Raw genomic sequence first — 13,240 nt, 5'->3', positions numbered from 1 at the left:
AATCGTAAGGATACCAGCAACAAGGTTACATCACTTAGCAAGCAACTGGTCCTAACTGTGGTAAGTCTAAGACTACCTATAGTCATAATTGACTGGCAATTTCTGTCTAGCAACCCAACAATGGGGGTAGATACAAAAAAAACCCCCAAACCCCCATCCGAATTAGTTTTTTCAGTGGTAACTTACATCTACCTCTTAACAAAAGTATAAATTGCTCCAGCTTTCTCTGTTTTCTAATCTCCCAATCAACTATGCCACATTGGAACTCATACTTTCCCTTTCAAATGATAATATGGCCATAGCAACACCAGGAGTGCATTCAACATGAAGGGCTTTATTTTTTAATTAATACTTTAAAATTGTCTTTAAAGACTCAGGATTTATCTCCAAATCTGTAACCTGAAAATTTTGAGACATTAACTACTTTTCCCACAGGAAGACAAGTCCTCTGCTCAGTACCCAGAAACGCAACAGCTCCTGTCTCACGATGCGCCCAACGGCTCCGTTCTATTTGTCTATGGAGATTCTCAGACATCCAAGTTATTTATGGTTGTCCCAAAGGTGCTTTTTCAAGAGGCAACTGAACTTTCTGGGGATTTTTTTTGAAGACGTTTCGCTTCTCATCCAAGAAGCTTCTTCAGCTCTGAGTGGATTGTGGGGAATGGGAGGATTTATACTCCTTGCAGACAGCTGGTCATTTCCATTCTTTTAATGACCAGCAAATGACCAACTGTCTGCAAGGAGTATAAATCCTTTCATTTCTCACCAAAACTGAAGAAGCTTCTTGGATGAGAAGCGAAACGTCTTAAAAAAAAAAAACACCCAGAAAGTCCAGTTGTCTCTTTAAAAAAGCCGCTTTGGGACAACACCGTTCTAGTTTGCAGCCTCGCCAGCGCCCTTGGTTACCTGCGAGGCCTTTTTATTTCTCGCCCCGCAACACGGGAAGGAAGTGCAACCGACACCCTTCGCCGAGCTTGGCTCCGCCTCGCCTCCAGCAGAGGCTGGAGCCAACCCAGCGCTGTCCGGCAGCCAGCACCCTACTCCGCCTCCCTTCCAGCCACACAGCGCGCGTCCTTCCCCAGAGCCCACCTCCTCCTCCTCCTCCTCCTCGCCGAGAAGCATTGGGCACTCGTCGGCCGTCTTCTTCCCCGCAGAAATGAGGTTTTCCGCCTTACGCCGCCTGCTCTGCAGATCAGCGGGGCCCGCCAAGAAAAGCGTCGGCGGCTTCCCTGGCAAAAGGCTGCGCCCCGTGCCGACCGCTTGCCCCGCGGCTCTCTCGCCCCAGCGAGGGATAAGCAGCACGCGGCGCTGCGGCGAGAAGCAACGAGGAACCAGCAGCGAAGGCGCCCAAAGCTCCGCGCTGAGGTAGGCGGCTGCCCCGTGTGTATATTGTGAGTGTATGTATGTGTATGTATGCTTGCATGCATGTATGCATGTATGTGTGTAATATAAATAAAAAGAAGGTGCCGGCTGCCAAATCCCACCACTCGTTCTTTCATAACTCATACATAATATACATAATATGTATGTATGTATGTATGTTTGTATATGTAGGCGGCTGCCCCGTGTGTATATTGTGAGTGTATGTATGTATGCTTGCATGCATGTATGCATGTATGTGTGTAATATAAATAAAAAGAAGGTGCCGGCTGCCAAATCCCACCACTCGTTCTTTCATAACTCATACATAATATACATAATATGTATGTATGTATGTATGTATGTATATGTAGGCGGCTGCCCCGTGTGTATATTGTGAGTGTATGTATGTATGCTTGCATGCATGTATGTATGCATGTAATATAAATAAAAAGAAGAAGGTGCCGGCTGCCAAATCCCACCACTCGTTCTTTCATAACTAGAAAGTGGCCGGCCGGCACCGCACGTGGGAGACTTCTCAAACCCCGCCTTCGCGTTGTTGGGACTGATGCAATAAAGCCTCTTAAATTGGCGTGGTGGAGGAGGAGGAAGTGGCGGCTCTCAGAGCCAATCAGCCTGAAGGAAGGGAAAGGCGCGTTTTTTTTCCCTGGGCCACGTGACTACCCTCTTTCCCTCCCCCCCCTCCCGCCCCCCTATGCCGGCTTGTAGAGTGTGGAATGTTAGCGGACCGGGACTGAGTGGGAAGTTCAAGAGGTTTGCCACGTCCGACGGCTCTCGAACCAGCTGTTTGCATCTGCGTTGGTGTGGTTGCGGTTGCAGCGATCTAGGACTTGTTCATCTTTAATTTCCTGTCCTTTTTTCCCCCTTTAAAATCCGTGGCAATTATCGCTCGAGTTTCGCTTGTCCAATGGGTTTTACGACTTTCTTGAAAAGCTGGCGAAGAGAAATAGCGCATCTTGACTTTCCTTCGGCCTTTTAGATAATTCGTACACTCTGTGCTGGTCTTTGATAAATAAAGATTTGATTTAATTTGTATTATACTTGCCGAGTGGGGTTTACTGCCTTGCGGTTTTGAAGGGACCAGCCCTCTTGCCTGACAGTTTGGTAGATTTGGCTTTGTTTGCAGCTGTAAATCTGCAACGATATATGCCTTAATCTACAGACGGGTCCCTTTGAACTTTAAACGACTCACGTTGGATATAGTATATATTGTATTGAATTGAACTGCATTGTAAGGCAGTTATGATTTGGGGAAGACCTACTTTTAGAAACCAAAGGTTTCTTGTCAGGCAACATCAAAAAATATGGAACATCAAAGCTACATGATATAGAAACTGGCAACAATAAATAGGGAAGGTTTTTTACAGTTTTGTAGTTTATCTTGCTAATTTTTTTAAAAAAATATTTTCTTCAAACTAAACATCGCTCTCTTACTTACTAAAAGTTGACCTAGATTATGGTGCCTGACAAACAGTGCACTCCAACAAATTACAAAGGGCAAATACAAATGAATAGATAAACTTTTATGGATTATTAGTTTATGAAGTTGTCTGATGATGCAATTTGAGGTTTATTGTGGGTGGTGATGTTATGCTCAGTCAATATATAATGGTTGAAAATAATATTAATACATTTATTATTATTTCAAGAGAAATCATTGAAACCTCAAGAAAAGCCCTGCATTTACTGAAGCAAGAACACCCTAAATTTAAACCAACACTTTCTGTTATACAGGTAAGGCAAAAATATACCCTGCAGGATTTGACTTTCAAACGTGGGCTGTGTTTTGTGGAAGAAAGGAATATTATGGAGTCATAATATTCATATGACTACAACCGCTGATAAAATCGAAATCTATAAATATACAGTGGCATTGAAATCTGTGTGATAACTGGAAAGTAGAGATAGGTTTTGTAAATGTTTCTGCTGCATGTTGAACAGATAGCTGATAAGAATAATATATTCTTACATTTCCTTAATAGGTGGATGTAATATATTGCAATCAAATTTCAGATGATCTTAAATTTCTATAATCCCTTAATAAGAATCACATGATTTTGGATCTGGTGATATCCCTTCTTTTGTAGCCCTCCTAAAAAAACAGGACTGGATTTTGGATGTTGCTTTAGAATATAACTCAGTATGGAGTACCAGACAAGTTGATGGGGGAATTAATACAAATGCTCCCTTGGGTTTATGCCAGTGGCAGGCAGTCTGTTGCCCGTCATTGTTTATGTAGTTTTAAGAGTTGTAAGAATTGAAATCCAACACATCTTTATGGAGTCAGGTGTGAAAAGCTGCACTACACTACAATTTCTTATTGTGCTATACTGTTTCATCTTCTGCTTAGGAAACCACCATGCATGCATGCCATATTTGTTGCAATGAATCTGCCCTTATACCTAGGAGAATCAAAATGCTAGACTATTCCTGTACAGGCTCCTAGTCTTTTCATTTTTTTGGTTGTTTTGTTTTTGCTGTGTATCTGAAAATCATGCTACTATGTTTCCATTTCTATTTGTTTTGCTTCTGTACTACTGCAAGTATATGAAAGGGTCAGATTTTGCTAAAGTAATTTCAAAAATTTGCAAAGCAATTCCATATCATGGATGTTGTGAAAAATGTTTGATAATCCTCCCTAAATTTGCTCCTTATATGGTAGCCGTGGAATACAAGCATTTTCTATTCAGTTCAGTTAATCATATACTCAATTTCAAATCTGTTATTTCTTGCCATTTTTACTTCAGTTATGACTTGCAGACCATTGCTTTTCCAGAATATTTTATTTAGCCTATTACAATTTTATTCCTTTTCTATTTTTATTCAAGGTTGGCGATGATTTGGGACAAGAAATTATCAGAAACGTTGCTAAAGAGGTAAAAATATGAAAAAAAAAATCCCCACTTTAAAAAAAAAAGTATTGAAAGATGGTTGAATTTATTTGAAATCCATTTTTTCCTTTTAGATTGGCGTGGATATTGTTCATATTTGTCTTCCCCATGACAGTACTGAAAATGAGGTAAACATTTTTAAAATTCTACTCATTTCCATATTCTGTATTGTTGGATTAAATCTTTGATATCTTGGAAAACACTGGATACCATCCATTATTACAGGGGTGTTAAACTTGCCGGATGCATTACGTGCTGGCCATCCCCACCCCCATTTTAGTGAAGGGGAAAAAGTCATGATATGTCACATGATGACAACGTGATGCCACGAGTTTGACACCCCTGCATTAATATAATCTTAGAAATAATTATCTCAATCCTGTGCAAGTTTGCTCTAGTTTCTGAAAAGCTACGGGATTCAATTTAGTGAGTAAAGTAGTATTACTTGCATATGTATATTATAATTGCAATTGCTTAGTTCATAAACACATTCAGTCCAAATAAAATCTCACTGAGATATTTAAATATGACATCTTTAGTTCTATCCAAATAAAAACTAGTACGGTTGTTTATTTATATCTGCATTGCTATCAGAAGGTACTTTACCAATCAGAATCCAATAGCTGTTGAATGTAAAATGTCCAAATAATCAAATAAAAAAGTTTTCAACTCAGTACTATTTGGGGAATTATTTTCAGGATTATCATTGCAGTGATCTCATGCTCCATTTTATGTAATTTATATGTACTGGTTTTACAATGGCATGACTACAAAATGAGCAACAACAAAAACTGTCAGTGTGGCATAAATTTAAAGACTCCTTTGTGCAAAAAGAAACATTTCTATGCACAAATAGTTATTTTTCTTAAGTGTAGCTTTTCAAGTGATATAAAAAGCTACAACTGAAAAGATAAGCTTTTCTCTATTAGATAGGGAAATTATCTGATCCAAGTTTATAATCAAACAATAGATCAACAGGATTTCAAAAAGAAGTTAAAGCTATGGTACTATATCCAGTAATCTGGGAATAAACCATAAAATGTAGTGGGACTTGCTTTTGTGTAGACATACATACATACACAATTTTATATATTTTAACAAAAATGTAGATTTATGAAAAGACATATTATTGAGAATTGAATGTGAACCATAGTTAACATATATGAAGAGCTAAATTAATACCAAGCACAGAGTTTACCGAAAGTGTTTCCTGCAGGATTTCACAAAAAAATCTTGATTACTAATATTGTAGCATTTTCCCTTAAGGTTATGATATGATTTCTGCCAGCACAGGATTATTTTCATGTTTCAATCCCACAGATTAAACTAGACATAAACTATTAAATGCGTCTGAAGCTTAATTACAGTACATGTTCTGGCAAGTTTATCTAGAAAACTTTATGAAAGTTTTCAGATCTGGCAAGTTGGCACAGTGCAATGAAAATATAAGCTCTCTTTTGAGGTAAACTTTATTTCTGGTGCCCACATGCACATACCCACGATAGTAATCTAGAAGTGGTTTATTGGTGCCTTCTTTCAGAGTGCTTTCATCGAATTACTATGCTATTCTTTCACAATGGCTTGCTGTCAGCCTTACCAGATAGATCAGAAAGGAAACATAAGCAGATGACCTAACTCTATTTTATTGTAATGCTAACAGAGTCGTACAAGTCTGAAGCTTGAAATCTCTAACCATCTCTTTTTACAATCTGATACGTTAGGGAGAATCCTTTCTATGTTTGTTTCACTCTCCCTTATGCAGCTGTGGGCTCATCCTCCTTATCTGATTGTTCCCTAAGCAACTCTTCCTCCCCTCCTCCCCACATACCATTACACTTGCCATATTCAACCTATTAGCTTTTTATCAGGCTTTGCCAAGGTCGTCTGAATGCTGTCATTTGCTTTGTAGGTTAGCTCAAATGTATTTGTGCCTATTTGTTTATAGTTCTCCAAGATAACTTTATCCCCCTGCATTCTGTTCTGAGAAGCTGAAAAATAAAAGAAAGTGTAAAAAATATGGAGAATATTGGTTATTAATAATGTCAAGTCTTAATGATTTTTAATTGCCCCCCAATATTGGAGACAAAGAGCCAGTTGGGTGTAGTGTTTAAGGCAGGAGCCTAGAAAGCAGGCTAGAGATTGTAAATTCTAGTCCTGCTTTAGGCACAAAGCCAGCTGGGTGACCTTGGGCCAGTTCCACACACTCAATCCTAGGAAGCAGGCAGTGGGAGGCCACTTCTGAAACACCTCAGCAGGAAAACTGCAGGGACGTGTCCAGACAATCATGAGGAATCGTAAACTTTCTCAGGGTGCATTTATGAGTTCGTGTGCGCACACACATACACACATGCTAACAAGTACTAAAGATGGTGTGCCTGAATGCCATGGGAATATGCAAGCTGCCGGAGGACATGAGTAAGAGAACACAACTGTGGTGTGTTTTGCCATATGGATTTCCCAGGCTGATGCTTATGGGAAGAAAATATTGATATACACTTTTACATATAACTCCTCTTCCATTTTGTGCATACTGAGTCTTTAAAAAACAGACAGCTACTTTCTTCATGTTCTTATAATATCCTCCCTTACCATACTCCACTAGAGAATATTTAGGGAAGTACAGTGGGCTGTACGAGTAAGGGGAAAAAAGGAGTATCCTATTATTTTTGCCGAAGTCTACTATTGTGGTCTGCAAGTTTGTTCATGACCTTTGGATTTTCCAGTGAAACATGTTGTCCAGATTCCATGTACAATATTCATTCACTTATCTGATGTATTGGACTTTTTCCATGCTGAAATTATGACTTTATCTTTGTTGCCTTCTTTTTACTGAATAGAACAAATGTTCCTGACAGTAATTGTGCAACTTTGCTATGATTGTTCTTTCTGTTGATTGTCTGAACTTGTGGTTTGCTGCAGATTCAAGCTTTGTACTGATATCTGACTCTCACACACCTCCTTAATTTGCTTGCATGTTACCTCATTCTCATTCGGTTCCTTTATCACGGAGCACCATTCCTCAGCTGGACACTGGAATGATGTAGTTCATGTAACTACTATAAATGACATAAGCACAATAGGGCTATAATTGATTTTTTTTTTTACAAACGATCATAATTGTGAGTGTATTTTTGCAAATGAAAGAGCAATTTGCCATTAGGCAGCTTCTTCATATTTTAAACTTCCAATAACTACATATGATAACATTTTTTATTAGTACCAGTGATCTTTTAAAATTTGGCTTTGTTAACCTTGTATATTACCTTTTAGGTTATAGGTGAAATTATAAAACTCAACGAGGATCCTAGAATTCATGGCCTCCTCCTCCGCCTTTGTAGAGAATCATACACAAGCAAAATATTGAATGCCGTGAAACCAGAGAAAGATGTGAATGGGTAAGTTAAACTTCGTAAATTTCGCTGAGCAGACCTGGATTTTACATCTTAAAAAAAGTGCAAGCATATGGATTTCATGCTTCCTAAGATCAGATGAGTAAGAAAAATAAGCTAGTAGTTTTCCGAAATTAAATATAAAGCTATTCTGTAAATCATGTTGGTTAGAATACGACCTTAGCATTCTGCAAACCCACAAAAGAGAGTGCTCAAAGATATCAGATGTTGTTTTTAAGGCCCTTCTTAAAGTCTTTTATCCTATTCCAAGATGCTGAAGTGCATCTGTACCAGGGGTGAAATGCTCCCGGTTCGGACTGGATCACCTGATCCGGTAACGATCGTGGCGGGTGGTTCGGAGAAGCGGTAGCAATCACAGCGCGAGGCTCCATCCACTCACCCGGTTGTTGTTACTTCCTGATTTTAACCAGGAAGTAATGTGTTTTGTACCCTCTGTGCATGAGAAGGTTTTGCTTTTTTGCTTTTAAAAGTTAAAAAAAAAAAAAGGCTCTGAGGATCACAGCTGAGCCGCGCGATCGTTAGAGCCTTTTTTTACCTTTTAAAAGCATTTTTTTTACAACCTATTCGGCCGAATAGGTTGTAAAAAAATGCTTAAAAATTAAAAAAAGGCTCTGACAATCACAGCTATACCTCGCGATTGTCGGAGCCTTTTTTTACCTTTTAAAAGCATTTTTTTACAACCTATTCAGTCGAATAGGTTGTAAAAAAATGCTTTTAAAAGTAAAAAAAAAAAGATCATGCACCACAGCTGATCACACACACACACACACACACACACACACACACACACACACACACACACACCCCGTGCGCTGTTCTACTTATCCCATGCCTCCTTTTGGCATGCAGTGCACGCGCACACCTCGTATTTGGTGTGTGCTGTGCATGCGCAGCGCACATTTGGCATGCAGTGCGCATGTGCAGCCAATGAACAGGTAGTAAACCGGTTCAGATTTCACCACTGATCTGTACTGCTAAACTGTATGAGCAATGACAAAAGCCAATTACTTAAACAATAAAATCAAGTCAGATATATCTAATATACAAACAAATAACAGATTTTTCTCAGCCATATCTAGATGTTTTAGGGATATTCTTCATTTCCATCTCCTTGGGGCCAAGCAAAACGGATGTGAAAGCTTAGGTAGCATTGTGACAAAGGGATTAAGAGCTTCGCAGCTGCCTTTAAAAGATAGAGGCCTTGGCTCCTCCTGAAGAACACTGGGAATAACTTGCCTATCCAGTGATTTACGGAAGTGAATTTAGACCATGGGGGTCTCACTAGGCTTTGAGTAGGATATAAACTGCTGTCCTTAAAAAGTAGACTGGGCTGGAGCTTGAGGGGAGGGGAGTAGTTTTAAGAGGCAGAAATTGGAACCTAGAAAAGCCAAAATACTGGTTAGGGAACCCAGAGGGCTACAATAGAGAAGTTAGTGGCTGCTTGCAGGTGTTGGGGTGCAGTTTTTAGTTTCCAGGTTTTAGGCCTGATTTGTCACTCCTACTTTTCTCCTCCAAATTGTATTCAGACTAATTGCTATTGGAACCACGGGTGGGAGGGACAGGGAGAATGAAGAGCAGAAGACATAAATAATTTACATAAATTGCTGACATTCTCTTATTTTTGTTACAGAATAACAGATTTTAATTTGGCAAGATTAGTACATGGAGACCTACGTGAATGTGTGGTTCCCCCTACTGCCAGTGCAGTGATCAAACTTCTGGAAAAGCAAGGTACAACACAGTAGTAAATTATGTTTATTATCTCAGATCACTGTACTTAGCTTGTTTTGACTCATGTTTGACCTCCCTGGTTGAAATATACAGTGGTTTAGTGCACCCTGTTATTAACACAGCTGCCTGCAATTTCTGCTGGTTCGAATCTCTCCAAGGCTCAAGGTTGACTCAGCCTTCCATCCTTTCTAAGGTAGGTGAAATGAGGACCCAGTTTGTGGGGGCAATAAGCTGACTTTGTATAAAATATACAAAAGAATGAAGGCTATTGCTTAATGCATTGTAAGCCGCCCTGAGTCTCCGGAGAAGGACGGCATATAAATCAAATTTAAAAAAAAAACAACAAACAAAACTTCTCAATGACACCTTGTCTAAATAATTGGCCAACCTTGCAAATTCGTTTTTCAGCTAGAATCAGTATTATTTATTAAAGTAAATGGGGCAAATCTAATGTCCTACTGATTGCAGTGCTCATTTGCAATGGTTTCTGCTAGGCCACTTATTTGTATCTGAATTGCTAATGGGCATAAAATGTTGATGCTACTCAAAGAAAAAGAAAGAGGAAGCTGTTGCTTCTTACCTTCCCTTTACAGTACTGAAAAAAAGCAGGGAAAAAATCCAGAAAAAAAGCATATGAAAAGAAGAAATAAATTGCCCAATCCTTCTTCTTTCCTTATTGGTTTGCCTGTGAGCTTTATTGTTTTTATTTATTTATTGGTTCGATTTATATGCCGCCCTTCTCCGGAGACTCAGGGTGGCTTACAGTGCGTTAAGCAATAGCCTTCATACTTTTGTATTTACCTGCCTAGTAGGGCTTCCCCCCCCCCCCAGGCGGTGTTCTTTTATATACAAAGTCAGTTTATTGCCCCCACAATCCGGGTCCTCATTTTACCTATCTCGAAAGGATGGAAAGCTGAGTCAACCTTGAGCCTGGTGAGATTTGAATTTGCAGTAATTGCAGGCAACTGGTGCTAGTTAACAGCACTTTAGTCTGTTGTGCCACCAAGGCTCTCAAGGCTTCCCACTGTTTCCTGCACAATCTCCACTCCACAATAAATTGTGGGTTGTGAGTTTATTCATGATCATTGAAATAATCACCGACAATAAGATATGATATTTAGGCGTATGCATGTCTCAAACATGATCTGAAGAAGCTGTTTGCTGTTTCTTAATGTCATCCAACATTTTTCAGATTTCCATGGGAGTCTGGAAAGTAGATGCCATTTTTTAAAGTTAATGGGACTAACGAATAGCAGGAAAGTGTTTCATGCATAAATATGTACAAGATTTTTCTGCTTATTTACTTCTGCATGATAGAGTTTTTCATGAACATCTGAGCCAGCTGTGAGTTTACAAATAATAGGCCATTAAAATTTGGCAGAGGATTAAGAGTGTCTGATTATATTTTTGACTTTTAATATACTGTGAGGATATTTAGCATTTCATATTTGAAGCTGAAAAGATACTTTGGAGAGGATATAGATGCATGTACAGGATTTCACCAAGTGACACCTACTGTAAAAAGTTGCATGTTTTTCTGGGCTCATGAGGTAGCTATGCAGTCCCAAGGAAATACAGGTTTGAATTAAGGAGAGTAGCATTTCCATATACTCTAAAAGCATCTTATTGAACTTTGCTGGCACTTAGCTCAAAGTCCTATTTTAGCCATGTTGGTTTTAAAGCACTTTTTCAAGTACTGCAGATCTCTAACGTTAAAAGATGCAGATTCATGCTTGGATGATGCTAGAGTGAGGAAGGAAGAACCAAACTTCTGAATGCTCTGCACCTCAAAATGAGTTGTATGTGTTTGTGTGTAGAGTAGAACAGAGGTCCTCAACCTTTACGGCTTGCCGGCCTGGTGGGGGGAGTGGAGAGAGGAACTTGGCCACACACGCAAGTAGAACTGCAAACACATGTGCATGCACGTCAGCCTGTTGCTCATGCAAATTGAACTGTGTACGTGCATGCCAACCTACCACTCATGGGGCCCGGTTCTGAATCGGCCACAGCTCAGTAGTGGGCCGGGGGTTGGGGACCCCTGGAATAGGTAAATGAATGAAAGAGAGGACATTATAGGGTATGAAAGGGTGTGATATAGAATGACCTCTATTTAAATTAGTAGGACTTCTGAAACTTTAACAGAGAGTATAGAAGTAAGAAATTGCAATTGTAAATTTTAAAAAATAGAATACCACGTGTACCTGTTTGGCACTGGATGCAATTAAGGTGACTAAACAAGCATTAAAATATGTATTATTTTTAATTGAGCATATTATTATAATTTTATTTCACCTTATATTTTTATTTCACCTTTTGTTTCACAAGGAGGTGAACTTGTGTAACGCTTCTTCCTTCTATTTTTCCCATTATAATAACCCTGTGAGGTGGGGCTGGATTGAGAGAGAGTGACTGGTCCAAAGTCACCCTGCCAGCTTTTATGCCTAAGGGAGGCCTAGAACTCACAGTCCCCTGGTTTCTTGGCCAGCACTTTAAACTACTACACCAAACTGGATTAATGTTGTCATTAATATTTCTGCTAATATTTCACCAAAACCACATTTTTTCATATACATGCATAAAAAACTACTTTTAGTCTCTCAGTCTGTCAAACTTAATCAGTGTGCTCTGTGTCACACTGATTTTGATCATAGAAAAAAAAATTCCTAAACTATAGTGCAGGTCTATCCTATTTTATATATTAATAGGATTGTTTTTTCACACAAGAGATCAGTTTAGGAACACTAAGCTCCCATTTTAATATGCTTTGTTTCATTTTGTTTCTCTAGTAATTTGCTGTTACTGTAGATAATGAGAACAATTCTTATCTTTTGCTTTCAGCATGTACTACCCTAGTTGGGAAAAAATTACTACTTTTGGACGTCCAAGGACCTTTGGAAGTTTCCTTGCAGTGTCTTCTTCAAAGAAAAGGGGTCATGACTATGAGCTTGTCATGGAACATGAAGCAACTCCAGACAATGGTAAATATATCAAGGGTATAATATTTTTCTTTCTAGTTTGTTTGCTACCTATATTGTCATTATTATGGATCATTCAGAATTTTGAATATGTCACAAAAGCATTTGTTACTTCAAAAAACATGGCATTAAAAAATAAAGTATACATTACTTCATTTCTAGATTTACTAGCTGGGTCCACATTTCACTACGTCCTAGTTTTTAACCATTTTTAATCAGTTCCATTTGGTTGAGTGCACATATTGCAGTAAAGGCATAAATTATGGATTGCAAAATTCACTGCACTGTACAATTTTGTCTTTCTTCCATTCGTGGTCTTTCTTTACTTAGTGTTCAAGACAACATGTGAAGAATCAAACGCATGTTTGATTGCATACATTCTCTTGGCACTAGAGAGTGAAACTGCTATATAAAAAAGGGCTTTAATATCCAGCTATTAAATTATTGTGTACAAATAAATGTAGTATCTTCTTTCTTGGATGTGGCATTTTCAAAGTGAGAGCGAGGCCAGGCTGCTGTCTTTGCTCTCATTCTCGCTAGGAAGGCAAGTGGGGTGCATATAAATTATCAAAAAAAAGCCTCTTATATTAAAGTACATGGTGTTTTTTTTTAATCCTGTCAGTAATGGAACCAATCTAAAATCATTGATGCTAGACATTCCCAGCTTCTCACACTTTTTAGAGATGTCCCAAACTCTATAATCTATAAAATTTAATTTAACTGCTCCATAAAATGCTTTATATTACAGTTTACATCCACATCCATGATGCTATTGGACAAAGCAATGTTATGCAAAACACAGAAAAGGAAAAAGTAGCATTTCAGTGGAACTATCTCATTGTATATATTTCAA

General features: G+C 38.7%; 1 protein-coding gene across 1 annotated transcript in view; it reads left to right on the top strand.

Moving 5' to 3' along the window:
- The first annotated feature begins 1,156 nt into the window (after positions 1–1,156).
- The window catches only part of MTHFD1L (methylenetetrahydrofolate dehydrogenase (NADP+ dependent) 1 like), a 122,550-nt gene continuing 110,466 nt past the window's right edge, over positions 1,157–13,240 (top strand). Inside the window, exons 1-7 of the mRNA XM_070932648.1 lie at positions 1,157–1,365; positions 3,030–3,114; positions 4,209–4,256; positions 4,346–4,399; positions 7,542–7,666; positions 9,312–9,412; positions 12,251–12,390. Of these exons, the coding sequence (XP_070788749.1) occupies positions 1,157–1,365; positions 3,030–3,114; positions 4,209–4,256; positions 4,346–4,399; positions 7,542–7,666; positions 9,312–9,412; positions 12,251–12,390 (762 nt within the window). The remainder of the gene's footprint in view (positions 1,366–3,029; positions 3,115–4,208; positions 4,257–4,345; positions 4,400–7,541; positions 7,667–9,311; positions 9,413–12,250; positions 12,391–13,240) is intronic.

The sequence above is a fragment of the Pituophis catenifer genome, unplaced genomic scaffold, assembly GCF_029215685.1.
Source record: "Pituophis catenifer annectens isolate HBS135680 unplaced genomic scaffold, rPitCat1.0.hap2 SCAF_1, whole genome shotgun sequence".
In the NCBI taxonomy this organism is placed as follows: domain Eukaryota; kingdom Metazoa; phylum Chordata; class Lepidosauria; order Squamata; family Colubridae; genus Pituophis; species Pituophis catenifer.
The sequence above is the reverse complement of the archived record's forward strand: the minus strand, read 5'-3'. Positions and strand labels throughout refer to the sequence as shown.